The sequence below is a fragment of the Lepisosteus oculatus genome, chromosome 5, assembly GCF_040954835.1.
Source record: "Lepisosteus oculatus isolate fLepOcu1 chromosome 5, fLepOcu1.hap2, whole genome shotgun sequence".
Lineage (NCBI taxonomy): Eukaryota > Metazoa > Chordata > Actinopteri > Semionotiformes > Lepisosteidae > Lepisosteus > Lepisosteus oculatus.
In genome coordinates this window covers 19,879,441-19,904,314 of record NC_090700.1, presented here as the reverse complement: position 1 = coordinate 19,904,314, position 24,874 = coordinate 19,879,441, and the positions used below count along the sequence as shown (strand labels likewise).

General features: G+C 41.4%; 1 protein-coding gene across 1 annotated transcript in view; it reads left to right on the top strand.

Moving 5' to 3' along the window:
• urb1 (URB1 ribosome biogenesis homolog) overlaps nt 1-24,874 on the top strand; it is a 51,863-nt gene that overhangs the window by 5,643 nt on the left and 21,346 nt on the right. The window contains exons 5-22 of the mRNA XM_069190191.1: nt 3,436-3,532; nt 3,683-3,768; nt 4,750-4,875; nt 5,385-5,515; nt 6,481-6,676; nt 10,517-10,654; nt 11,187-11,360; nt 12,365-12,479; nt 13,100-13,222; nt 13,893-14,005; nt 14,134-14,253; nt 16,002-16,118; nt 17,069-17,207; nt 18,873-19,043; nt 20,526-20,734; nt 21,802-22,023; nt 22,740-22,919; nt 23,681-24,518. Of these exons, the coding sequence (XP_069046292.1) occupies nt 3,436-3,532; nt 3,683-3,768; nt 4,750-4,875; nt 5,385-5,515; nt 6,481-6,676; nt 10,517-10,654; nt 11,187-11,360; nt 12,365-12,479; nt 13,100-13,222; nt 13,893-14,005; nt 14,134-14,253; nt 16,002-16,118; nt 17,069-17,207; nt 18,873-19,043; nt 20,526-20,734; nt 21,802-22,023; nt 22,740-22,919; nt 23,681-24,518 (3,295 nt within the window). The remainder of the gene's footprint in view (nt 1-3,435; nt 3,533-3,682; nt 3,769-4,749; nt 4,876-5,384; nt 5,516-6,480; nt 6,677-10,516; nt 10,655-11,186; nt 11,361-12,364; nt 12,480-13,099; nt 13,223-13,892; nt 14,006-14,133; nt 14,254-16,001; nt 16,119-17,068; nt 17,208-18,872; nt 19,044-20,525; nt 20,735-21,801; nt 22,024-22,739; nt 22,920-23,680; nt 24,519-24,874) is intronic.

Sequence of the window (24,874 nt, the reverse complement as noted above, 5' to 3'; positions counted from 1 at the left end):
GTTGGAGCATGTGGCGGCACCGACGCAATCATCAATATATCGTTTGTAGAGGTCAGGGACATAGCCAGTGTAGGAGGCGAAGAAGCGTTCTTCTACCCAGCCGACAAAAATGTTGGCATAGCTGGGTCCCATTCTGGTGCCCATGGCAACTCCACTGACCTGTTGGTAAAAAAGATTATTGAAAGAGAATGCGTTCAGTGTGAGGACCAATTCTGCAAGGCGTACCAGGGTGTGGGTGGGTGGATCAAGCACTGTGCGTTTGTCCAGCGTGTGCTTGAGTGCTGTAAGGCCGTCATTATGGGGAATGACGGTGTACAGAGATGTGATGTCCATGGTAAAAATGTGGCATTCGGTACCCTGAAATTGGAAATCATTGAAAAGTTGGAGCGCGTGGTTGGTGTCTTTGATGTATGAGGGAAGATCTTCAACCAGCGGTCTCATGAGGCTGTCGAGAAAGGCTGAGATGTAAGTAGTTGGACAGTTACATGCTGATACGATGGGGCGTCCAGGGGTGTCCGGTTTGTGGATTTTGGGGAGGAGGTAAAATTGAGATACCTGTGGATGTTCCATGATGAGCCGGTTCGCCTCCTGGGGGAGCTCGTTACTGCTGATAAGAAGGGAAATGGTGGATACCACTCCCTTTTGGTAGTCAGTGGTAGGGTCCTGTTGGAGAGGGAGGTAGGCAGAAGTGTCAGTTAGTTGTCTAGAGGCTTCAAAGATATATAGATCCTTACGCCACACCACAACAGCACCTCCTTTGTCCGCTGGTTTGATGACGATATCATCCCTGTTGCGGAGAGACTGGAGCGCCTGATTTTCTCCTGGGGTGAGGAGAAAATCAGGCGCTCCAGTCTCTCCGCAACAGGGATGATATCGTCATCAAACCAGCGGACAAAGGAGGTGCTGTTGTGGTGTGGCGTAAGGATCTATATATCTTTGAAGCCTCTAGACAACTAACTGACACTTCTGCCTACCTCCCTCTCCAACAGGACCCTACCACTGACTACCAAAAGGGAGTGGTATCCACCATTTCCCTTCTTATCAGCAGTAACGAGCTCCCCCAGGAGGCGAACCGGCTCATCATGGAACATCCACAGGTATCTCAATTTTACCTCCTCCCCAAAATCCACAAACCGGACACCCCTGGACGCCCCATCGTATCAGCATGTAACTGTCCAACTACTTACATCTCAGCCTTTCTCGACAGCCTCATGAGACCGCTGGTTGAAGATCTTCCCTCATACATCAAAGACACCAACCACGCGCTCCAACTTTTCAATGATTTCCAATTTCAGGGTACCGAATGCCACATTTTTACCATGGACATCACATCTCTGTACACCGTCATTCCCCATAATGACGGCCTTACAGCACTCAAGCACACGCTGGACAAACGCACAGTGCTTGATCCACCCACCCACACCCTGGTACGCCTTGCAGAATTGGTCCTCACACTGAACGCATTCTCTTTCAATAATCTTTTTTACCAACAGGTCAGTGGAGTTGCCATGGGCACCAGAATGGGACCCAGCTATGCCAACATTTTTGTCGGCTGGGTAGAAGAACGCTTCTTCGCCTCCTACACTGGCTATGTCCCTGACCTCTACAAACGATATATTGATGATTGCGTCGGTGCCGCCACATGCTCCAACGATCAGCTCGAGTTCTTCCTGCACCATTTCACCAACTTCCACCCGTCCCTCAAATATACAGTTCACATATCTTCCACCACTCTTCCGTTTCTAGACATCCACTTGTCTATCAACTACCCCCGACTTTCCACTTCAGTTTATTACAAACCCACGGATTCACACAGCTACCTCCTGTACAGCTCATTTCACCCCAACCACACTAAAAACTCTCTTCCTTTTTCACAGTTCCTTAGGTTACGAAGACTATGCAGCGACGACATCGACTTCAAGAACCAAGCCCTCGAAATGTACTCATTTTTTATCAACAGAGGATATCCCAGCAGTGTGATTGACAGGGCCCTTGCCCGAGCCAAAAACACCCCCCGGACCATCAACCCGATCAGGAACTCCCGCCGTAACAACCGCATTCCCTTGGTGCTTCCTTACCACCCTAACACACTTCCTATCCCCAGGACCATTAACCAGAATTTTTCCATCCTACAGGATGATCCCTCCATTGGGGCCCTCTCCCGCCTCTCACTCCTCCTCCCTCCCAACCTTTGTTCTCCAGCTACTTTACCTTTGCCTACTGCCCTGTCTCTCTCACACCTGAAGAAGGCTCCACGGCCGAAACGTTGTGTTCTCTTTCTTCTTTTTTTCAGCATGGAATAAACCTATTACTTGTTCCTTTGCAACATATAACAGATTTCGCTATGTCATTATTTATTCAACAAAAAGTAAGCCAATATGCAGAAACTATGTGGTCAAAATTAAGAACACCCTTACTGCTCCCATAGGAATTAAGAAGGTAATTAGCAACCAGATGCTGCTAATCAAATGCACTTGAAGGGTTATAAGGCCTTTTCCAAAAAATTTGAAATCCATCCTTCTACAGTGAGAAGGATTATTTACAAATGGAGAACATTCAATACAGTTGCCGATCTTCCCAGGAGTGGGCGTCCCCGCAAATTCACCCCAAGGTCAGACCGCATAATGCTCAGAGAAATCGCAAAGAACCCAAGAGCTACATCTAGGGATTGTACGTTAAATATTAATGACAGTGCGATCAGAAAAAGACTGAACAGGTACAGTATGACTTTCATGGAAGGGTAGCCAGGAAAAGCCCCTTCTCTCCAAAAAGAACGAGGCAGCACGGCTTAGGTTTGCAAAGTTGCATCTGAACAAACCACAAGATTTCTGAAACAATGTGGTGGCGGGACCTTAAGGGAGCTGTGCATAAACGAATGCCCTCAAACATCAATGAACTGAAGCAATGTTGTAAAGAAGAGTGGGCCAAAATTCCTCCAAAACCATGTGAGAGACTGATAAACTCGTACAGAAAACGATTACTTCAAGTTATTGCTGCTAAAGGTGGTTCTACTGAATCCTGGGGTGTACTTACTTTTTCACACATGGCTTCTGCATGTTGGCTTATTTTTTGTTAAATAAATAATGACATAGTGGAATCTGTTATGTGTTGTTTGTCACCTGAGATTAGATTTACCACTTCAGCAAGTAGGTAGCTGCGTCAGCTTGCGTAGGCTACAAAGGGACAAGTAAAGGTTTATTCCATGCTGAAAAGAGAAGAAAAGAAATGCAACATTTTGGCTCTGGGGCCTTCTTCGGGTGTTATTTGTGGATATTTAAGGATATTTGTGCTAAGAAGTAAATAGAGTAGTTAATAAAAGTTGTGTTGCTTAACCCTGGCATTTCTTTTTTATTTGGATTCAGATCAGCGCATAACTATATCGGTAATAAACTGTTTTTGCTCTGCTGATATAAGTGTCCTTTTTCATTAAACCAGGGCAAGCCTGATATTCGCTTGGCTTACATCCAGTTTGCAGTTTCATTTCTAATTTCCGGTGACAACCAGACAATAGGACAAGTTCTTGAGACAAAGGGTAATATTTGTTTTTCTTATATATATATTATTTTTCAGGTTCACATAAGTCATGCTACCAGTAATGTCCACTGATATTTGGTTAAAACTCAGACAGACATCTTTAAATAGACTTTAATATTAAAGACAACCTTATTTTTCTTTGCTCTAGATTTCCTTACTGATATTTTAAGCACGGGGCTGAAGGATGATAGAATTTCTTCTATCAATCTCCTGTTGTCTACACTACAGACTAAAGTAAGTTTTGATGTATTTAAACATTTTAGATTCTTTTTTGTGCATATTTACCGTTCTGTATTTCTAGAATAGATGAGTAATATGTGGTGTAAAAACTGTTTGCAGAAAAGCCTGTGATTTTTATTTCAGATAGTTCATTCCAATAGGTATTTTTTCTGACTACACAGGCTTTACGCAATAATATTGTTGTGCTTTCACATTTTTCGTTCATTTCCAATGTAATGGAGGTCTCTGATGAATGGTCAAGGCTTGTGGCAGAAGTCTCAAACTCTGTGCCAGATGTGCGTCATGTCTTCTGTGTTTTTTTCTGTGTGGCGATTAAGCTATTGACATTTTTTTTTTAGACAGACATAGGATTTTTCTTAAGGCTCTTTACACACAGTAAAAGAGGCACAGTAAAAGGAAGTAATGCCTGCTTTTTCTTCTTATCTCTTTTTAGTTCTCATGAAATGATAGAAACTGAATTGTTTAGTGGATTCCCAGTACTACTGGTAACACCTCGGTAATAAGGAAGAGATCTCATGTTTCTATGACTGTGACTCTAGCATCTTATTTTAAGATTACTTTTTGTGTTACTTAGAGTTTGTAATTCCTAAAAAGATTTTGCCAAATTTTATCTGGCACCGTCCAACAGATTGCAAATGACTTGGAGTTTGACTGGAATTTTAAGTCTGAATTCTAGCAAAATAAGTAAAAGAGTAAACATAGTCTTCTTTATACTAATGCTTCCATCCAACTTACAGAGTGCTTACAGAAATGGAGGACTGCTGCTCCTCTATTTTATATCTAAACAGAAAAACAGAGCTTTATAAAACTCTGGCAGAGCTGGGGTTTGAACCCAAGAACCCCTCGACAACAAATACTCTATAAAACTGTGAATGGCCATCCCACTGTTCACTAAATTGAATTGAGGAATTGAAGCAAAACATATTGTACATTCTGAATCAATTTCTCCTGAGGTTTTGTATTTTTGCTTTTCAGGTTGTTCAAAACAAAGCAATAAGTAAGACTCAAAAAGTGCGCTTCTTCAGTTCTGCAGTGCTGGCTCACATTGCCTCCCTGTACAAGTGGAATGGAATAGCAGATGCCATCCCAGAGGAGTCCAAGGTTTGTCCCTGCTGTTGTTTTTCAGTTTTAATGGAGGAGGGCTCAGTCAGTAAAGTTATCCCTCAGTCTGAGTAATGTGATGCTGGTGTCGCGGATTGGCTCCTGAGTCACTAGCCGACTGTGACCAGGATTTGTCAAGGAGAGGAGCATAGTTGGCGGACTGACACTCGGAGTGCGGTCAGTATAATTCAGCTAGGGGCATTTTGGCTTCCGATGACACATGACCCCTACGATTTCCCAGACACCAGCAGGCTTGTGGTCCTGTCTGCAAGGGACACTTCCTGCAGGTGCCGTGTAGCCTGAGCCCTGTGAAGATGGGTGACTCGAAGGTGGGGCAGATTGGAGGAAGTGTGAACCGGGACATGAAGTGACACAACTGGCAATTAAAAATTGGATAGGTGTATAAGGAGATAGAACAAATGTTAAAAACAGCAGAGATTGTCATCCAGCAACAGAAAGAGAAGTGTTGTTTCATTTTTCTGGATTTATGTTTTGTTTCTTTTCCTCAGATGGCTGTGGACCCTGGTGAGGCTGGGAGGATGGTGGTGCGAGAGCTGACTCACAACTTCCTCCTGGATCTCTGCTGTTCCCTTAATCATGGCATTAATTTCTATGACCAAAGCCTAGGAACAGCTGGGAGGTAACTACTGTGTTAAGATTGTTTTTCTTCTATGGTGGAGTTGTACTTTTAATTTTTGCAATTTGCACATTATGTGTGTGGAAACAAAACCCTTATTTGCCATGAAAATGGGAAAGTGGTGAAGTGTGAAGTTTCTCATATATCCCTTTGTATGTGAATTGCCCATGCAAAGCAAACCCAATGTTTTCACTGGAATGTGTGCAGCAGCCATGAGGTATTTAAGAAAACACATCAAGATTCCGTAAATCCCTTACAAGAAAATCTCTGTCCTGCAAAGTATATAGTATTATTAAGTGCTGGTTATGCTTCAGGCTTGGAAGTGCCAGCAGGCTTTTACAAGCTGCCAAAGACAGAACTGAAACTCCATCACTGCACTTATGATTTCACAATGCCAATCAGAACTGTGTAAGGGAGCTGGCAGAAAACAGATCTGTGTCTTTAATCACCTTCAGCCAGCATTCAAAATCCACAAAGGTAAAGTCAAATCAGTGGATTTATTCAGAATCAACAGTGACACACGAACCACAAGAAACAAGTGGAAAGTACATAAAACTGCACTGAAAAGCATGAGCATGAGGTACTTCTTTACTCAAAAGGTGGTAGGAGTGTGGAACACATTACCCATCCATGTTGATACCTTCTTTCAAGAAATGCTGGATATAATCGTTAGATTAATTAGCCACTAACTACCAAACAGGGTAGGTGTGCTTAGCTTTTAGAGTTGGATAATTGAAATATACTTTATAAACTATAAAAGTGTTTCATCTGTCGTTAGTTTAATTATGTAGTTATACCTGTCTTTTTCATGGCAGAATAAAATACAGGGGTGTGACAAAGGAGGAAGAAAAGGGAGAAGATGATCTTGAAAAGCCTCTTTTGATTAGTCTTGATTGATTAGTCAGTATTGTCAGTTTGAGAGCAGGGACATTTTCTGGGCACTTTCGTTATTTCTTCTTTCCTTTCAGGTCCGGGAATGTTGTCCTGCTGCAGTTCATTGTGGGACTGAAGCAGGCCACGGAAGATGAACTCGTGGCTGAGCTGGTGGTCAGTATTCTGAAAGTCTGTCCTGATTTGCTGCAGAGGTACTTCAAAGAGACTCAATATTCCTTTGTACCGAGACAGAAGACAGCGTGGAAGGACAACATCAACCTCCTCAAGAAGGTACACAGAGCTATGAAGGGGTTTGAGATAGCGTGTCAGTCTTTTAAACATTATATTCTCTTTATTGTCTCAGGGTCCATGAGCTGTGTGGAAAACAATGGGTAATCTAAGATGAATCATACATCTCTATGAATGTAAAAGAAGTATGCATGAATCCATCTAACAGGGAACTAAAAATGAATAATAAAATGTGATATTGTAAAAGTGAATATAATTATTTTTACTGAGATGTAAATTTTCTTTCCATTTTGTTGTTGAAATTTCAGGCCATGATTTGATGTGTGTAAATGAATAATAATGGTAACTTTTATTAATAAATTACTTTTCCAAATCAGTACATAGTAATAAGATATACAAAAAATAAAATAAAAAAATATCAAAAGTACATAAAATGAAATAAGAACGTACTGCAGAAACTGTAAAATAATCGGATATAAGTCCTAGTAAAAGCATTAATTAATTAAGTTTAGGTTTGAAAATAATCAAATAATTTTGATTCTTTGTCTGTCATAGAGTCTGTGGAAGGGCATTTCATACCAATGGAGCAGCAACAGAAAAAGCTCTAATCTTTAATAAAGATTTAATCCTAGGTCCTGCGAGCAAATGAACAACCTTAAAAACTGAGCAGAGCCAACAGAAGGGGGTGTGAACACAAAGGAGTCAAACATATATGAGGGAGCCAGATTATTCATAGCCTTAAAAATCAATAATAAGATCTTATATTGAATAATAATAATATAATAATAAAGTTTATTATAAGATAGCGCCTTTAAATGTGTCTTCTCAAAGTGCTTTACAGAGAGACAATAAAAAAATTCATAAGAGTAGATGGGGGGTATTGAATATAGTAGGAGCAGAGGGATAAAGAACAGAACCAGTTAAGTAAAGGTACTTCTAAAGAAGAAGGTTTTGAGTCTAGATTTGAAGGAGTTTAGAGAAGGTGATTCTCTGATATCCTTGGGGATAGAGTTCCAAAGCTTTCGGGCATAACAGGAGAAGGCCTTGTCACTCATAGTGTGTAGACGGGACAGATAGGAGACCAGAATTAGAAGAGCGAAGATGGCAAGGTGAGGAGTAGGATGATAGTAGCTCAGACAGGTCCTGAGGTGTCAACCCATGCAGAGTCTTGTAGGTCAGCATGAGGATTTTTAAGTTGACACTAAACTTGACAGGAAGCCAGTGCAAAGACTCCAGGATAGGAGTAATGTGATCACTTGCCCTAGACCTGGTCAGGTTTGTGGCTGCAGAACTTTGGACATACTGGAGTTTGTTCAATGTGGATTTAGAAACCCCAGTGACTGGACCGTTACAGCAGACAAATTTGGTGATCAGCTTTTCAGCCTCAGTTAGTGATAACATAGGAGTAGTCTAGCGATATTTCTGAGGTCAAAGAAAGATGTTTTGACAATATGTTGCACATGTGGGTCGAATGTCAAGGCTAAATCAAATATTCACCCCTAAGTTTTTCATTTTAGACTGAAGTTCAAGTACAGTACCATCCACAGATAGGGTTACAGAATCGGCTTTACAAAGTTGATGGGGGTGCCAATAAGCATGACTTCAGTCTTGTCAGCTTAGATAAAGAAAATTTTGAGCCATCCATGTTTTTATGTCGGAGATCCAATTAGAGAGAAGAGAGCCACATCAATGTCAGGTTTAGTAAGGATGTAGATTTGAGTATTGTCACCATAGAAATGATAGAATAAGTGACTTTATACAGTGCCTTGCGAAAGTATTCGGCCCCCTTGAACTTTTCAACCTTTTGCCACATTTCAGGCTTCAAACATAAAGATATAAATTTTTTATTTTATGTGAAGAATCACCAACAAGTGGGACACAATTGTGAAGTGGAACGAAATCTATTGGATTTTTGAAACTTTTTTAACTAATAAAAAAAATGAAAAGTGGGGCGTGCAAAATTATTCGGCCCCCTTGCGTTAATACTTTGTAGAGCCACCTTTTGCTGCGATTACAGCTGCAAGTCGCTTGGGGTATGTCTCTATCAGTTTTGCACATCGAGAGACTGAAATTCTTGCCCATTCTTCCTTGCAAAACAGCTCGAGCTCAGTGAGGTTGGATGGAGAGCGTTTGTGAACAGCAGTTTTCAGCTCTTTCCACAGATTCTCGATTGGATTCAGGTCTGGACTTTGACTTGGCCATTCAAACACCTGGATACGTTTATTTGTGAACCATTCCTTTGTAGATTTTGCTGTATGTTTGGGATCATTGTCTTGTTGGAAGATAAATCTCCGTCCCAGTTTCAGGTCTTTTGCAGACTCCAACAGGTTTTCATCCAGAATGGTCCTGTATTTGGCTGCATCCATCTTCCCCTCAATTTTAACCATCTTCCCTGTCCCTGCTGAAGAAAAGCAGGCCCAAACCATGATGCTGCCACCACCATGTTTGACAGTGGGGATGGTGTGTTGAGGGTGATGAGCTGTGTTGCTTTTACGCCAAACATATCGTTTTGCATTGTGGCCAAAAAGTTCGATTTTGGTTTCATCTGACCAGAGCACCTTCTTCCACATGTTTGGGGTGTCTCCCAGGTGGCTTGTGGCAAACTTTAGACGACACTTTTTATGGATATCTTTGAGAAATGGCTTTCTTCTTGCCACTCTTCCATAAAGGCCAGATTTGTGCAGTGTAAGACTGATTGTTGTCCTATGGACAGACTCTCCCACCTCAGCTGTAGTTCTCTGCAGTTCATCCAGAGTGATCATGGGCCTCTTGGCTGCATCTCTGATCAGTCTTCTCCTTGTCTGAGCTGAAATTTAGAGGGACGGCCAGGTCTTGGTAGATTTGCAGTGGTCTGATACTCCTTCCATTTCAAGATGATCGCTTGCACAGTGCTCCTTGGGATGTTTGAAGCTTGGGAAATCTTTTTGTATCCAAATCCGGCTTTAAACTTCTCCACAACAGTATTACGGACCTGCCTGGTGTGTTCCTTGGTCTTCATGATGCTCTCTGCGCTTTCAACAGAACCTTGAGACTATCACAGAGCAGGTGCATTTATACAGAGACTTGATTACACACAGGTGGATTCTATTTATCACCATCAGTCATTTAGGACAACATTGGATCATTCAGAGATCCTCGCTGAACTTCTGGAGTGAGTTTGCTGCACTGAAAGTAAAGGGGCCGAATAATTTTGCACGCCCCACTTTTCATTTTTTTATTAGTTAAAAAAGTTTCAAAAATCCAATAGATTTCGTTCCACTTCACAATTGTGTCCCACTTGTTGGTGATTCTTCACATAAAATAAAAAAATTATATCTTTATGTTTGAAGCCTGAAATGTGGCAAAAGGTTGAAAAGTTCAAGGGGGCCGAATACTTTCGCAAGGCACTGTATATGACCATTGTAGAGATTTAACTGCGGGGTCTGGAGTTTAAAGTCTTGCCGCAGAGTTTTGGACATATTGCTGCTTTTTGAGAAGAGCATTAGGGAGCCCACAGAGCAAAGAGCTGCAGAAATAAACCCTTAATTTTATAAATGATTGAATCAAGCACTCAGCATCAGACATTAATCGAAATGGCCTAATAAACAATATTTCTACAGTGAAAAAAAGATGTCTTAATCAATTTTTATTACAGATGAGGCTCGTGTGTGATTCCCAGATTCCCGAATATGATTAACGCTAGAATAGAGAAGCCATCCACCATTACTGTGAAGCTCTCCAGCTTTTCCAGCTGAGATTTGCTACTCACCAGTAATTATATGTTTTATAGGGACTAACGCAATAGATTGGATTAACTTCTCCCTCTGTGGAAGCTTTCTAATTTGACCCTGCCTGATTCCCACTGATGAGGAGGAATTAAGTGTGCCCTTTCTGTGACCCTAGATTTACGAGGCCCAGCCAGAGGTGTCCAGGGCTTTCTCTAACGAGGAGTTCATTCCTCTGCCTCGTCTCCTGTCCATGGTGATGGTGACATCCCTCCCTTTCATCTGCAACAAAGCCTTTTTCACCCAGGGGCTTAACGTGAGTTACCCTTTAACCGGCGGCCCCTCTGACACTGCCCCCAGGAATTTATTTTCTGCAGAATGATTCCAATTCCTAGAAAAGCCCAAATCTCACATAGTATAAGACAGTATGTTCTTAATTTCACATAAGAAAAGTTCTTCTTATGGCCATTTTTCGCTTTTAAACACCTATCAATTTCAAAATTAGGTAGACCTTGACAGTTTGTGCATGATGACAATACCTTAACATTTTGACGTTTGTGAATTTCATTCATTTAAAAATATTTTTTAAAAGGTAACATAATGATGAATTGAGAGAAGTATAAAAATAATGTCTTCCCCTTGTTTATAACCTATATAGAAATAATAAGCAAAAATAAGCTTCTTGATGGAGGTTGTATATTATTATGTTGTGACTGTATAAATCTTGTTGTTTAAGCACGATATTTTCACCACTGTTTGGAAACTTTTACAGTGAAAGCTAGGCATCCTACATTGCAGAATAAGTTCAGGAGGCTTTGTTAACTGGAGTGTGCGTGTTTTTTTCATAGATGGGTAACAACGCTGTGAAGCACACCACTCTCTCCCTAGTCTCCTTCATCCTGAAAAGAGCCTTGAAGAACATTGAGTACTGTCAGCTTAAGACAGTGTGGCAGAACTCTGATGTCTATTCTGTCAGCATGATGGAGGACTTTGTTCAACAGTACAGGGAAGCCCTCAGCAAGGTGAATGAACTATCTTTGCAGGTTCTCTCATTGTTTTCATGGCCGAAGCTGCTTTCCTAAAAGGGGCATATGGGGAACTCCTGGGGTACTTAAAATCACTGCAGGATCCTCTGAAACAAGGGAAAGTTCTTTGGGTATTTTTAGTAAAATTCTTTTTTTTATAGCTTTACTATGCTTTCCAAATACACGCATAATGGGTTTGTTGATTTGTAGGTATGCTTTAGATAATTTATTGTGTAGTCTTAGGGCAGCACAGTCAGGCAGTGGATAGCATTGTTGGGGCCCTGGGTTCTTTTCCTGACCTGGTGTCCTGTCTGTGTGGAGTTTGTGTGCTGTCCACGTGTTTGCGAAGGTTTTTTTTCAGGTGCTCTGGTTTTCTCCTATAGTCCAAAACCATACTGGTAGGTTAATTGGCTTCAGATAAAACTGAAGCTGGTGTGAGTGAGTGTGTCTGTTGTTTGAATTATGCCCTGTGATGGACTGGCAGCCAAGCCAGGGTGCACCAGTTGCTTGTTGGGATAGGTTGTGGCTTCCCTGCAACCTTGTATTGGAAGAAGCGGTTAGAAAAGGGATGAATTACTTATTTTTTTTAATTGGGGTACTACTGAAAGGTGTATGTTTTAAAAACGGTAATTAAATTGGGTAATATGTAACTTCTTAAACACTTGAGTGTATAATGTAACTTATTTTTTGAATGAATAAAGACAAGAGTTTCTTTTGTACCTGCAGACTGGCCATATCTGTACATCATTGTGGATCAGTCAATATATCATTTCTACTTGCGATATAAAAACTGTGCCACTAGGTGCTTAAAGACAGTTTATGGAAATTAGATTTTTACAAAATGTTATGGAAATTACATGACATTAATTTATGGAAATGTAATTTAATTTAAGGAAACGTGCCACTAACCTCAAGCAAAACTGAAATTCAGGCAACTTGTCCTTCTTTTGTTTTGATGTGCTCACACAAAAACATTGAGACTTTTAATTCTTTGCTTCTAGGTTTTGCCAGACTTGACCAACATTGTGGCAACATGGCAGTCCCTTACCAAGAAAGAAAAGGGGGAAGAGGGAGACCTGAAAGATGAGAGAAAGAAGGAATCTGAAAATCTGGAAGGTGGAAATAATTAGTGATAATATGTTATATTGTCATTCAACACATCTGTTCACAAAGAGCCCACAAGAAAGATGCCACACTTAAACTAATACAAAAATATGTGAACCCTTGGTTATTATCTTATTATTATTGTTGTACAGTAACAACAGAAACTTTAATATTCTTATAACAGTGTGATTGTCATTGAGCACTCTATAAGGTCGTATGAAGCTGTTTTTGATAGATCTCAACATTTCTTCAAAAAGCTTTTTGATGTCTTGAAAGAGATTTGATAGATAAAATAATCTTAATACTGAATAAAAAAGCCCTTGGCGATAATGTATGCTGTATTTAAAAGAACATGTCACATTTTGTTAAATGCATTTGAATTATATAATGTCATTGATTTGTTTTAGGTTATTGGCTATACACACAAACAGCTCTTTACATTTGTTAGTCTTTGTTCAGATTTACCGTAAAATCCATTAGAACTCTCTCAGCAGTCCAAAAGAGGCTGCCACTGCTTTTGTGCTTGGTTTTGTAGTTTTCTCAGGGGCTCAGAAATTGAATTATGATACCTCCTCCTTTTCCTGATTCCTGCAGTAGTACTTTTAACCTTACTTTTGGGTGTTGCCTTGTAGGTTTTGATGACCCAGAGACCACTATATTGAAAGCCGTCATCCTCAAGGTCATTTGTCTTTATCAGAAGGTCGTGCCTCATCTGATCAGTCAGAGCACCTTCGACTTTAGCAAACTCTTAAAAGGTGAGTTTGGTTTGAACAGAGATTTTAACGCTGCTGGGTGGCCTGAATGAAATGAGAACAGTTTTGGAGGTCTGCAGTTCTGGAAAAACTAAAATGCTGTGACAGAAAGAGATGCAGTCAGTGTGAAGAAATAGCTTTTTTAAAATTAATTCACCAGTTATTTTTGTGTTTTTTGCTTGCCCCAGACTCCCCCCTCCCCCCAACCCCCCCCACCACCACACTCGTCTGTCAGGACATTTTTGTCCCTGGAGTCATACAAGGGAGTACAGATTGATAGAGCGGCTGCTCTCTTTAAAATCACTCCCAGGCTTGCCTACACAAAGCAGGAATGTCTGAGAAAATCCTCCCTTCGCCGTTGTGCTCTGCTGGACAGAGAATCCCACTCACACTCACCCAGTGACATGGCTCAGGCTTGAGCCTCCACCTCCTGTGCTCTCCCACAGGTCAAAACCATCACATCCCTACTCTGCTGTCGGCCACACGGTCTCTCAAATGATCAATATTCTTCTCATCGTAGTCCATTGATCTAGGAGCTTTAGATAATTGGCAGGGCAGCTTTACGTTTTATTTGATAGAAATAGTAGAAAGACTTTCCTGCAGAGCAAGTAGAGGAATGATGGGAAACAAAGACTGACTTTGAAGCATCTGTGTTTCCTCCTAATCTTTCCAGGTATCGTGACGGAGAAGGGCATGAGAGAGGAAGTAGCCCCAGTCCTTCAGTACCAGATGCTACAGCTGGCCCTGGATTTGCCTGCAAGCAAGTTTTCATGGTTCAGAGCCCAGGTACTGATAAAGACGATCACTTTTTTATGTCTCATCCTGGGTGTTGGAATATTTGTTAACCTTCTTCCCTTCTCTGAGTTGTTCTTATTGATCTATCAGCCTTGAGTCCTGTACTCCTTTCTTTTTAGGAAGCAGTGGATCCAGGGAGAGCAAGTGGAGAAAAATCTGTATTTTACTTGCTGCTGAAAATGTTTGTGACCAGTAGTAATACTCACCTGAAGACCTCAACACGCATGCTGGTAGTGAAGGTAACTGTCCGATACTTCACACTTACACTGATGTTGCTCAGGCACACAGAAGCAGAAAACAGCAGTGGCACCATTGTCTTCTACTCCATTTATTTACCTGGAGTCTTTAGTGCCACCTAATAGGACAAATAAGTGGCCAGTAAGCTTCAGAAACATGTAGGTGATGCAGTGGGATATCAGAAGTATTCACCCCCTTTGGGCTTTTTCATGTTTTACTGTGTTACAATTGTGAATCACAATGTATTGATTTGAGACTTTTTTTTGCCATTGATAAGCACAAATACTCTATATTATATCAAATTGAAAACTAATTTTAAAAATAAACATTAAACAGAAAATAAGTGATTGCATAAGTATTCACCCCTTTTACTATGACACACCTAAATAGGCTCTGATGCATCCAAATGTTTTTAGAAGTCAGATAATTTGTTGAATGAAGTCCACCTGTGTGCAATAAGGGTGCTTCACATGAGTTCAGGATAAATATACCAGTCTCTGGGAGGTCCTACAGCTGATTAGTAAAACTCCCAACACCAACAACTACATCATGAAAACAAAGGACCTTCCAAAGTACTTCTGGGAGAGTGACAAAAAAAACTTACATCAAATCTCAACTATACTTTGCCAGAAAGCATGTGGGAAACTCTGAGACCAAAGTGAAAGAGGATTCTATGGTCTGATAAGACCAAAATTAACTTTTTTCTCCCAAAGGTAAGCATTATGTTTGGTGCAAGCGTGAACATAATCCTGAGAGCACTACTGTGAAGCGTGGTAGTGGCAGTATCATGCTATGGAGATGCTTTGCTGCATCAGGGCCTGAAAGACTTGTGAAGATATAAGGAAAAATGAATGCAGGAAAGTACAAAGAAATCCTGGAGGAAGACCTGCTGCAGTCGGCAAGAGACATGGGATTAGGGAGAAGATTCATTTTCCAGCAGGACAATGACCCAAAACACAGGCGAAGCCACACTGGAGTGACTCAAAAAGAAAACGGTCAATGTTCTGGAGGGGGTCCATCAAAGCCTGGACCTCAATCCAATTAAGAATCTGTCTCGGGAGATGAAAATTGCTGTCTGTTCAACTTTTCCCATCCAACCTGAGGGAGTTTGAGCTATTTTGCAGAGAAGAATAGGCATATATTGCAGTGTCCAGATGTGGAAAGCTGGTAGAAATGTATCCAAATAAACTCATGACTATAATTTCTGCCAAACATGACTCTACCAAATATTGACTCTGTAGAATTCTGTTTTCACTTTGACACTTTATACAATGTTTTCTGTCAATCAGTGGCAAAAACCTCCCAGTTTAATACATTATGACTCCATATTGAAACACAATAAAATGTTAAAAAGTCCAAGGGGAGTGAATATTTTTGATAGCCATTGTAAGTATGGTTTAACAAATGATGGGTGGTAGACTTTAGATTGTCACCTGCTGGTCTACTAGTACCGCTTCACAGCATTAAGGGCAGCAACCATGCTGCTGTAAAAAACTTTACAATAGTCTTGGATAAAGATTACAGACCACTGGGTATAGTATTTTAAATTAAGTCTTTCCATTGCATAAGTCTTAATTCAGCACCTCTTACTGCATGACCAGTCTGAAAGAAGACATTGATGAGTCAGTGTGAATGTCTTTAGCTATCCTGACAGATTCTGTTCAGCAGTTCTTTTTGTGTGTCCTTTCCATATTTAGTGTGTTCTGACATGGTTTTCTTGTTTGTATCTTTTGCGCTTTGTGAACGGCAGGTGTTGAAGGACAGCGGTGTGTTTGAGTACACATGGCAGGAGCTGGAGCTGTGGCTGGATCACCTCGCTCTTGTGCAGCAGTCTGAGCAGGAAACAGTGATCCAGTTCCTGGAAAGGGTGAGGAGGCTGAATTCAAGTGTTGGCCTGAGGCTCATTCTGGCTGCCAGCAGCAGCCCAAGGCTAATGATTTCATCCCTGTTTTCTTTCTTTCTGGGTGGAAAACAATCTCTGGGGCAAAGATAAAAGTTACAAATCGGGCTTCTCATCTCTTCACATGACACAAATGATTGTTAATACATTTTTCACATTGTGAAAAATTATTTCTAGAAGTGAATAATGTACAGCAGACTGTTTAGACCTTCACTTGAAATTCGTAGCAAAAATATGTAAGTATCACATCATAGTTTTGTATCAACGTAGCAGATTAAGAGCATAAGAAAAGTTGCAAACAAGAGGAGGCCATTCAGCCAGTCTAGACTGTCTGGTACTTAGAAGCTTATTGATCTAGGTATCTCATTCAGTGTTTCTTCAAAGAATCCAGGACATTGGTTTCCAACAACATGTCTGGGCAGCTTCTTCCTTAGACCTACAACTCTCTGGATAAAGTGCCTGCTGTTCTTGTTTTGAAGTGCACTTCTATTTAGTTGAATGTTATAGGTTTCCATGGGTAAGAAAAAGAGACCACAAATGATTAAAGTACTTGTAGAATCAGTGGGTGTTTGATACGCTGAGGTGAAGAGTGTTGTTAACTGTTTTGTTCCATCTCAGTCAGTGGTGGGCAGTGCATATATACCCTGGCGTTTTTCAAGACATGTTTTAAAACCCTTTAATTAGAATAATTAAACACCAAATATAGCATGCCTCTTAAAAATATACAGTAAACAATGTTGAAAAGAGAAGAAACACAACATTTCAACTGTGGAGCCTTCTTCAGTAGACTACAGTAAACAATAAATCGATCCTGCAATCAATTTGCTACTAAGTACAAAACAGATGGGTCGTGTCTCATTTGTAGCTGGTGTCCACAGTTATCTTTGCACTACTGAGCCAGCTGTCTGTTGCCACAGGTTCTCGTGAAGCTTGTGTCAAACCCCTACCTGTACACGGACAAGGCAGCAAGTCTTGTTCAGGAGGCAAGTTACCTGCAGGCCAACCTGACAGGCCAGGAAGGAGATGCCGCCAGTATCCCTGTTTCGCACATTGACGGTGAGCATTTCTGTGAAGCAGTGAACAACAGTAAATAAATAAGCTGGGTCTGCAGGAGTGGTCTCTTATCACACTTTTGATCTAAAAGCACAGTCTTGGGGGGAACAAATGGCAAGCTGCTGGGAAAAAATGATCTGTTTTCATGTGGTTCTCATGATTAGTTTTAAAACAACATTTTGAATTTGTGACTTTCCAGAGGCTTCATTATTGCCTTGGGAAGCACATGAAGAACTAAGAAATATGCCAAGAAGGTTTTGGTGAATGGCGGGTGCCTGGCTTTGACAAATACTTTTTTGTGATTTTTCAATGTATGCAACTCTTTTAGCAAGACTTCAAATCCAATAAGAAGCTCTGAAGGGACAATTGTGACATTCACCACACTTCATTTAGTGCAAGCTGAAGCCATGCTTTGTGTGATGTAAGTGCCTTTGCCCCACGTTGTATAGCCCTACTAGATTATTTACAAAAGGTACTGCTAGTGGCTGATGTCCTACTGGTTTGAGCACGGTGAACAAAAGTATCATGCAGTGCCACCTCATCAGTAATTTTAATGACCACTAATTCAGGCAAATGCCAAATATCTCTCAGTTAAAATGAGGGTTATTCTGTGGAGGCTAAATGGCATTTGCCTCACTGGGTGTCTCAGCATGTGGGAAAGAAAAATAAGGAATGCTGACACTAGGCAGTGTATATAGATAAGACAATAGATTAAGTAGGAACAAGTAGTGATGCCTGTAGGAACAACAGTACTGTGTCACAGAAAGGGTCAAGGAGAGAATATTTCAGTTAAAGAGTGAATAAAGGTAAAAGAAACAGGGGACATACTGTTCAGTAATAATAACTGCTTGCATTCATAAAGCACTGTACATTATATTATGAATAATCATTACCTTAGTAAATACACCCACTCTGTTGTGCCAAGTCTTTATGTAACCCTAATTTTCTTGGGTCTGAAGTTACCGTTTCTTAGCCATTGCATGAGCATGTACAGATTATTGCCATTCATGAAAAACCCTTTAACATACACACCAAATATAGCTTACTCTTAAATATATACAGTAAATAATAAATGCATTGCTGGAGAAAAAGAAATGAGAGAGGGATGATGCAAATGAACAAAGAGAGACTGAGCACAAAATGGAGCCCAGGTGGTTGCTGGCGAGGACCACATTACTGCAGCATAAACTTTCCTTAAACTTAAAAAAAAATGTGATTATGGGACCTACAGTATGGGAGATTATTATGTCAAGTCAATTTTATGTACTGTATGTTGAGTCTTAGATACCCCACGAAGGAGGTGTACAGGAGAAAGTTTGTACATAATACAGCCTGCCCCTAGGTGAATTTAACAGTCTTTTAGTGCACCAGACCCCATTTCAGAAATGAATTCAGTTTCTGTGTGAATAAGACAGCCATTGGCATTGCCATTGTATGACAGTGGCCATACCTTGGAACAGTAATTAGAAACAGTAACAGTAATGCAATTTTATTGAAACCCTTCGGAATGCTACAGATGTTTCTGTTTTACTTGCTCTGGGAGGCCTGTTAAAAAAAAATGAGACTGAGGCAGTTGTCAAATTGTGACGGCACATGGCTTGGTTTTTCTGAGCTGCTGGCAAATGTGGAGGATGACAGCGGTTTTAAGCACCTGCTCCTGTTTTTCAGATGTGCTGGACATGGTGGACGTGATAATGGAGGGCAGTGAGGGGGAGTGTGAAGAGCTGGGGTCAGCTCTTAATGAAGATCTCATCCTGCAAACCTTCCCTTTCAGTGCCCTGGTCCCAGCAGCACTGGAAGCCAGAAACAGGTTGCCAGCAATCTCTGAAAAGGAACATGGTAAAATAATAATTCCTTATACTTGTATAACGCTTTTCTGGAGTCTCCGCTCAAAGTGCTTTATAGGCAGTGGGGGCTCCCTTCTATTACCACCAGTCTGTAGCCCCAGCTGGATCGTGCAGCGGCAGCCATGGTGCACCAGTACCCTCGCCACACACAAGCTTTCAGTGGGGAGGAGAGCAGAGTGATGAACCCAGTTCATAGATGGGGATTAATAGGAGGCCATGACTGGTAAAGGCCAGGGGGAAATTTGACCAGGACTCAAGGTTAACACCCTTCCTCTTTTCAAGAAACACCCTGGAATTTTTAATGACCACTGAGAGTCAGGAGCTCTGTTTTACTTCTCATTTTAAGGATGGTCCCTTTTTACAGTATAGTGTCCCAGTTACTATACTGGGGCATTAGGATCCACACAGACTGCAGGTTGAGCGCCCCCTACTGGTCCCACTAACATTTGTTTAGAGCAACCTTAGCTTATTGATCCAAGAATCTATTCCATCCTTTTCTTGAAGGTTGAAAATTCTCCTGATTTCATTCCCGATTTCTCATTGCTTTAGTTTCCACTTGTCCCCTGAAGTATCTGTCCATAAGTAGACTTCTGGGTTGACTTTGAGGGTTGATATCAAATTCTCTCACTTTTACAGGGCTTTCATCAGAAGACTTTTTGTAGAAAACCTGTTAACGCACAAGACATTTGCTGGTTTATTTTGATGGAATTCATAAGGACGTTGGTTTTGCTAACTGTTTGCTGGCATCCAATATCTAGACTGCAGTAAGGTTTGTTATCCATTTATCAATGGATAAATGCATTGCACTGACTGCTAACCATCAACTGGCAAGACTGCATGTATGTAACCTCTGTATAAGGTAAATGCAGAGAGAGTTCAGCGTAAGCTTTGAGCTTTCCCGCCAGTTTCCCGTTTGACTCAACAAATTACATTGTCTGCTTTGTTCTATCTCTTAAACTGCTTGTTATTTAGTCATTTTAATTATTTTAATCACAAACTTGCTATTGGCAGCACAATGTCGCAGTGGTTAGCATTGCTGCCTCACAATGCTGGGCCCTGGGTTCAATTCTGGACTGTGGAGTTCTATGTATGTTCTCCCTGTGTTTCCTCCAAAGTCCAAAACATACTGGTATGGTGGCTGCTGACCGTAGCTGCTGTGATAGGCTCTGGTTCCCCCGAAACCTGATTTGAAAGAAACAGAAAATAGCTTTAACTAGCCATGTTGCCCAGTCATTCCTAGTTCCTCATGCATTACTGTCTTTTGCCGTTTTATAATGTTGATTCATCTATGCACAAGCTTTTCTGAGTCAAATGTGTACAAAGAATTGGGCTTCTGCTTTAATATTTCTCAGACTGGTAATTGTGACCCTCCGGCCACACACCTAGAGAGAGTCTGGTGCCTGTGGTTTTGAGTCCAATATGAAAAGGGTCAGCAAGGACCGCTGAGGAGATTCCTTGTTCGTGCCCTCCCCAGGTATGCACGGTGTGGTCCCCGAGTTCCTCATTGCTGTCCTGTCGGATGTGCTGCACTCCCAGAGGGACCCGCTGCCTCTCTGCCTGGCTCTGCAGCAGTATGACAAAGAACTGGTGTCCGCTGAAGACTCAACAGCCACACCTCCTGCCATCGTGGAGTTTTACCGCTACTACTCGCTCTGGATACCCCCTCAGGCCAGGGAGGAGCTGGTAAGGGGTGGTAAAGTCCTGCTGCTAAACACATCCATGTCCTTTTTCATTCCATGTGACACCCCACAATTCCATTGTGGTGAATTGTGGGGTGTAATTTTTCGGTCACGATGCTTCATTGATGATAATCTTTATTTTATATTGCGCCTTTGATGACACATCATCACAGGGAACTTTAAAACAAAACAAAGGAAAAGCAAAAATCACATACATGTATACATATTAATACACAATAATTTTATCTAATAAACACAGAATCAGAAGGCGCTGTACTAAAGTATTTTTTGGGACAGGGTTGTTTGAGAGTGCCAACAGGCTTGTAAAGTCTGTTTTTGCAGGGAGATCATTCCACAGCCTTGGTGTAGTAGCACAGAAAGCACAGCCTCCCCAGTCCTTCAAGGATCAGAGGCCTTTTCAAGGAACTGTAATCCATCAATTTTTTAACCATTTCTTCCAGTGCAGGCTCATGGGGGTGCTAAAGCCCATCCCAGCTAGCAGCTAGCAACTGGCACAAGGCAGGGTACACCATGGACATGACGTCAGTCCATCGCAGAGCACAAACAGACATGCACACACCCACACCAGAGCCAGTTTTCCCAGACACCAGTTTGTTTAACCGACCAGTTTGTTTTTGGACTGTGTGAGGAAATTGAACCACCTGGAGGAAACCCATTTGAACACAGGGAGAACATACAAACTCCACACTGATAGCACCCAAGCTCTGTGAGGCACCAATGCCGACCACTGCACTGCTGCGCTGCCTGGCTGCAATCCAAAGAAAACTAAATTGAATATAGACAATGTATTGCATTTCTTTTTTTTTTACTATAGATTGGACTGGGTTTAGATTGTTAAGGATTTTAATGTGCTTTTTTATAAAACCAAATGGACAGATTATGTACTTTGCTTTTCTTTACAGATTATACCTTTTCTTCTAAGCATATCACCTTCCTTTAATTTTTTTATGTTTCATGACAATGAAAATCATGACAGCCTCTAAATTTCAGGGCATTCATTCTCTTCATTTTTGTTTCTTTGCCCCCTTCCCCCCCACCCCCCCAAACAAGTTTAAATCATCAGACTTCCCTTCTCCTGATCCCCCCTCTGCGCCTGGCTCATTTTCCTGTTTGATGAAGGCAGCCTACAGCAGAGGAGCCACCTACATGCTGCAAGACTCTTTCAAGGAGAGCGTTGAAAGTGCTGTCTCCAAGCTTCACACCAGTGACCTTCCCGTGGCTGTGAAACATGTTCTGCTCTACATAAAAACCTGTGTGGACAACTTCGGAATGGTAAGTTCTTTTGCCTGGATCTACATCTCCTTCCCCACCACGCCAGAAGGACAATGAATATTTCATCTGCCGTTACATAAGAGAGGACTCAACTTAGTATTTTCTTTAAGGCAAGCTACAGTAAGAAGGTGTGTTCAATAGGCAGGCTACATTATGCAGTGTTTTATGTCAAAAGCCCATCTTGGCTAAGAACACTCCATACTGTTAGCTGGTAGCCTCAGGTACTGCCTTGCTCTAAGAGGACAGATCTGACTAGATTTGCATGTTACAGAAAACTCTTAATTGATGCAACTGTCTTGTTACTCAGTGCTAACACTGTTCAGCAAGAGCTAACATACCCCTTAGCTCCTTAGTAATACAGCAGTAATACAGCTAACTGCCCCAAGGTGTTACAGTGAAGAAAGGAAGAGTAATACCATTTCAGTCCAAGTGTCTAAGACTTTTCATACCTGTCAACATGTAATGTGTATATAACTTGACTTTGACAATGATGATAGCAAATTATTTTTATATTTTTAAATATTGTTTTAGGATTAATGGTACTTTTTAGTCTTTTTTTGTTTTTTTTGCACATTAAACTTATAATTAAAGCCTAAAACATTGCTCCTTATTCATCCTGTTACTAGAAAGAACAGAAATCTGGATGGTGCTCTTATGTTTTCTAAGTAATCGTACTGGATTTATCCTAGAGCTAAAGTATTCTGATTTATCTTCAGTTTTCAAAAGACACCGGAATCGTATTACTGAATGTCTACATGGACCTGCTAAGAACCTTAATTAATAGACTTCAGTGCTTGGAAGAAACCGGTGAGGCTGTTTCTTCGAATTCCCAGGACGAATCTGACCTCTTTGTTGATGTGAATACAGCTCAGGATGAAAAAGCAGAGAAAGATCTGGTAGGTCTCTCCATGTTTGGTGCTTGATCCTATGGAGCATTTGTTTTTCCAAAGACAGTGAGACAGATACCTTAGGCAAAGGGCGTTAATGGATGGTTTTGTTTACCTAACATAAATTCAAGTATCGGGAATTGTGATCTTAGCTTTCAGTGAGGTGTCGATATACAGTGAAACATAACTCTGGAACAATTCATTAGACAATCTCTAAACACATGTGTTCTTAATAATGTGACTGAACTGTTTGCTTAATTCAACTGTTTCAGCTGTTCTTCTGAGCCTGAGGATGTTAATAGTTTTTAAAGATTTATAGATGTTGCTGCATGGAGTTAGAGTTGGCCTTGGAGTTGTGTACTTAAGGAGTAAATTATTCCTATGAAACTTTGTCACAAGCCCTGGGAATGTGGTATTATGCCAAATTTGCAAGCAGACTGACAGACTGACTGGTCCACAAACCAAAATTAAATTACTAAGATAATGGATTAATTTATTGGTTAATGGATAAACCTGGAAACCTGACATTAATACATTTGAACAAAAATAACAAAAGAATATTAATCTCTTTTTGTAGACTGTAGACTTATCTTTGCTTTTTGTAAGCTTTTTTATCAAGTTGGCCTAAGAAAGATTTACGCTATCCTCAGATCTCCCTTTGCAAAATCCTAGGGTCTCTTAAAGAAGTAAATGAATTACAATATAAATGTTTAGGATTACAAGATTGACAGTGCTCACAATAACAGTTTTTTGTTATTTCTGGCTTTCAGGTGCTGGGAGCTGTGCTCAAATCCATTTTCAGTCATCCAACTCTGGAGCAGTGGTTCCTAGCTGTAGAGTTGGAGTCACTGCCACCCCACAATCTCAACCCCATCAAATCCAAAAAGCTGTGCACACAAATCAGCTCCAATATCCTCAGCCTTCTGAAGCTAACTGCCCAGCTGATGGAAAACCTAGGTAGCCTTGACCTCACCAGCAAGTATTTAGCAGGCATTGAAAAGGCAGTTTTAAAAGAGATGGAAACGGCAAAGCTGAGGAGTTCGGCAAGAAGAACAAACAAGAGATCTCACCCAATAGAAGGATTAATGGAGTTTCATAAATACATGGAGCCTGCGAGACTCAAGGAAATTGTTTCAGCTATACTTCTTCTCCCACAAGAGTTTCTGGTTGTAGCTGGCAAGCATGGCTTCCCAGAGGAGCTTAGTGTGTACGCCCAGAGCGCGCTTCAGGTCTTAACTGAGAGCTCCCAGGAGGACTCCGTGTTTGTGTCGCACGAGCACTTCAGAGGCCTGGGAACGCTGCTGTTGTCGTGCTGCAGTGAGCCCCTAGAGATATTTCTGCTGAAGGCCCTGCAGACTGAGCCTGTCTGCTCTAAACTGGTACAAACCGACATTCTCATATACTGCCTCCAGCGCCTGACCCACACCTGCCAGGCCATCGGGGCCTTGCTGCTCCAGACCTGTGCAACACATCGTCTGCGGTTCGAGCTGTGGTGCCTGGAGCCAGGCAGCATGAAGCAAGTGGAGAAACACTTTGAGGCATTTCTTCCCCTTGTCAAAGTGTACCTGGAAATGCCAAGCTGCCAAGACCCCATGAGGCCCAAGGAAGGTATGACATTTTTTTTTCCCCAAAGTAAATTATCCTCCTGTGCTCATCATGCGTGTTGAAACCTAGTGCAACTGAAACTGTTTCTCAGACCACCCTGCGTTGATTCCACCAGTGGGCTGGAGATGTAACGGTGGTAATAATAATAATTCCTTACAACTATATACAGTAGCACTTTTCTCGACACTCCACTCAAAGCGCTTTACAGGTAATGGGGACTCCCCTCCACCACCACCAGTGTACCTGGATGATGCAAAGGCTCACCACACACCAGCTATCAGTGGGAAGGAGAACAGAGGCCATTAGTAGGCCATGATTGGTAAAGGCCAATGGGAAACTTGGCCAGGACACCAGGGTAA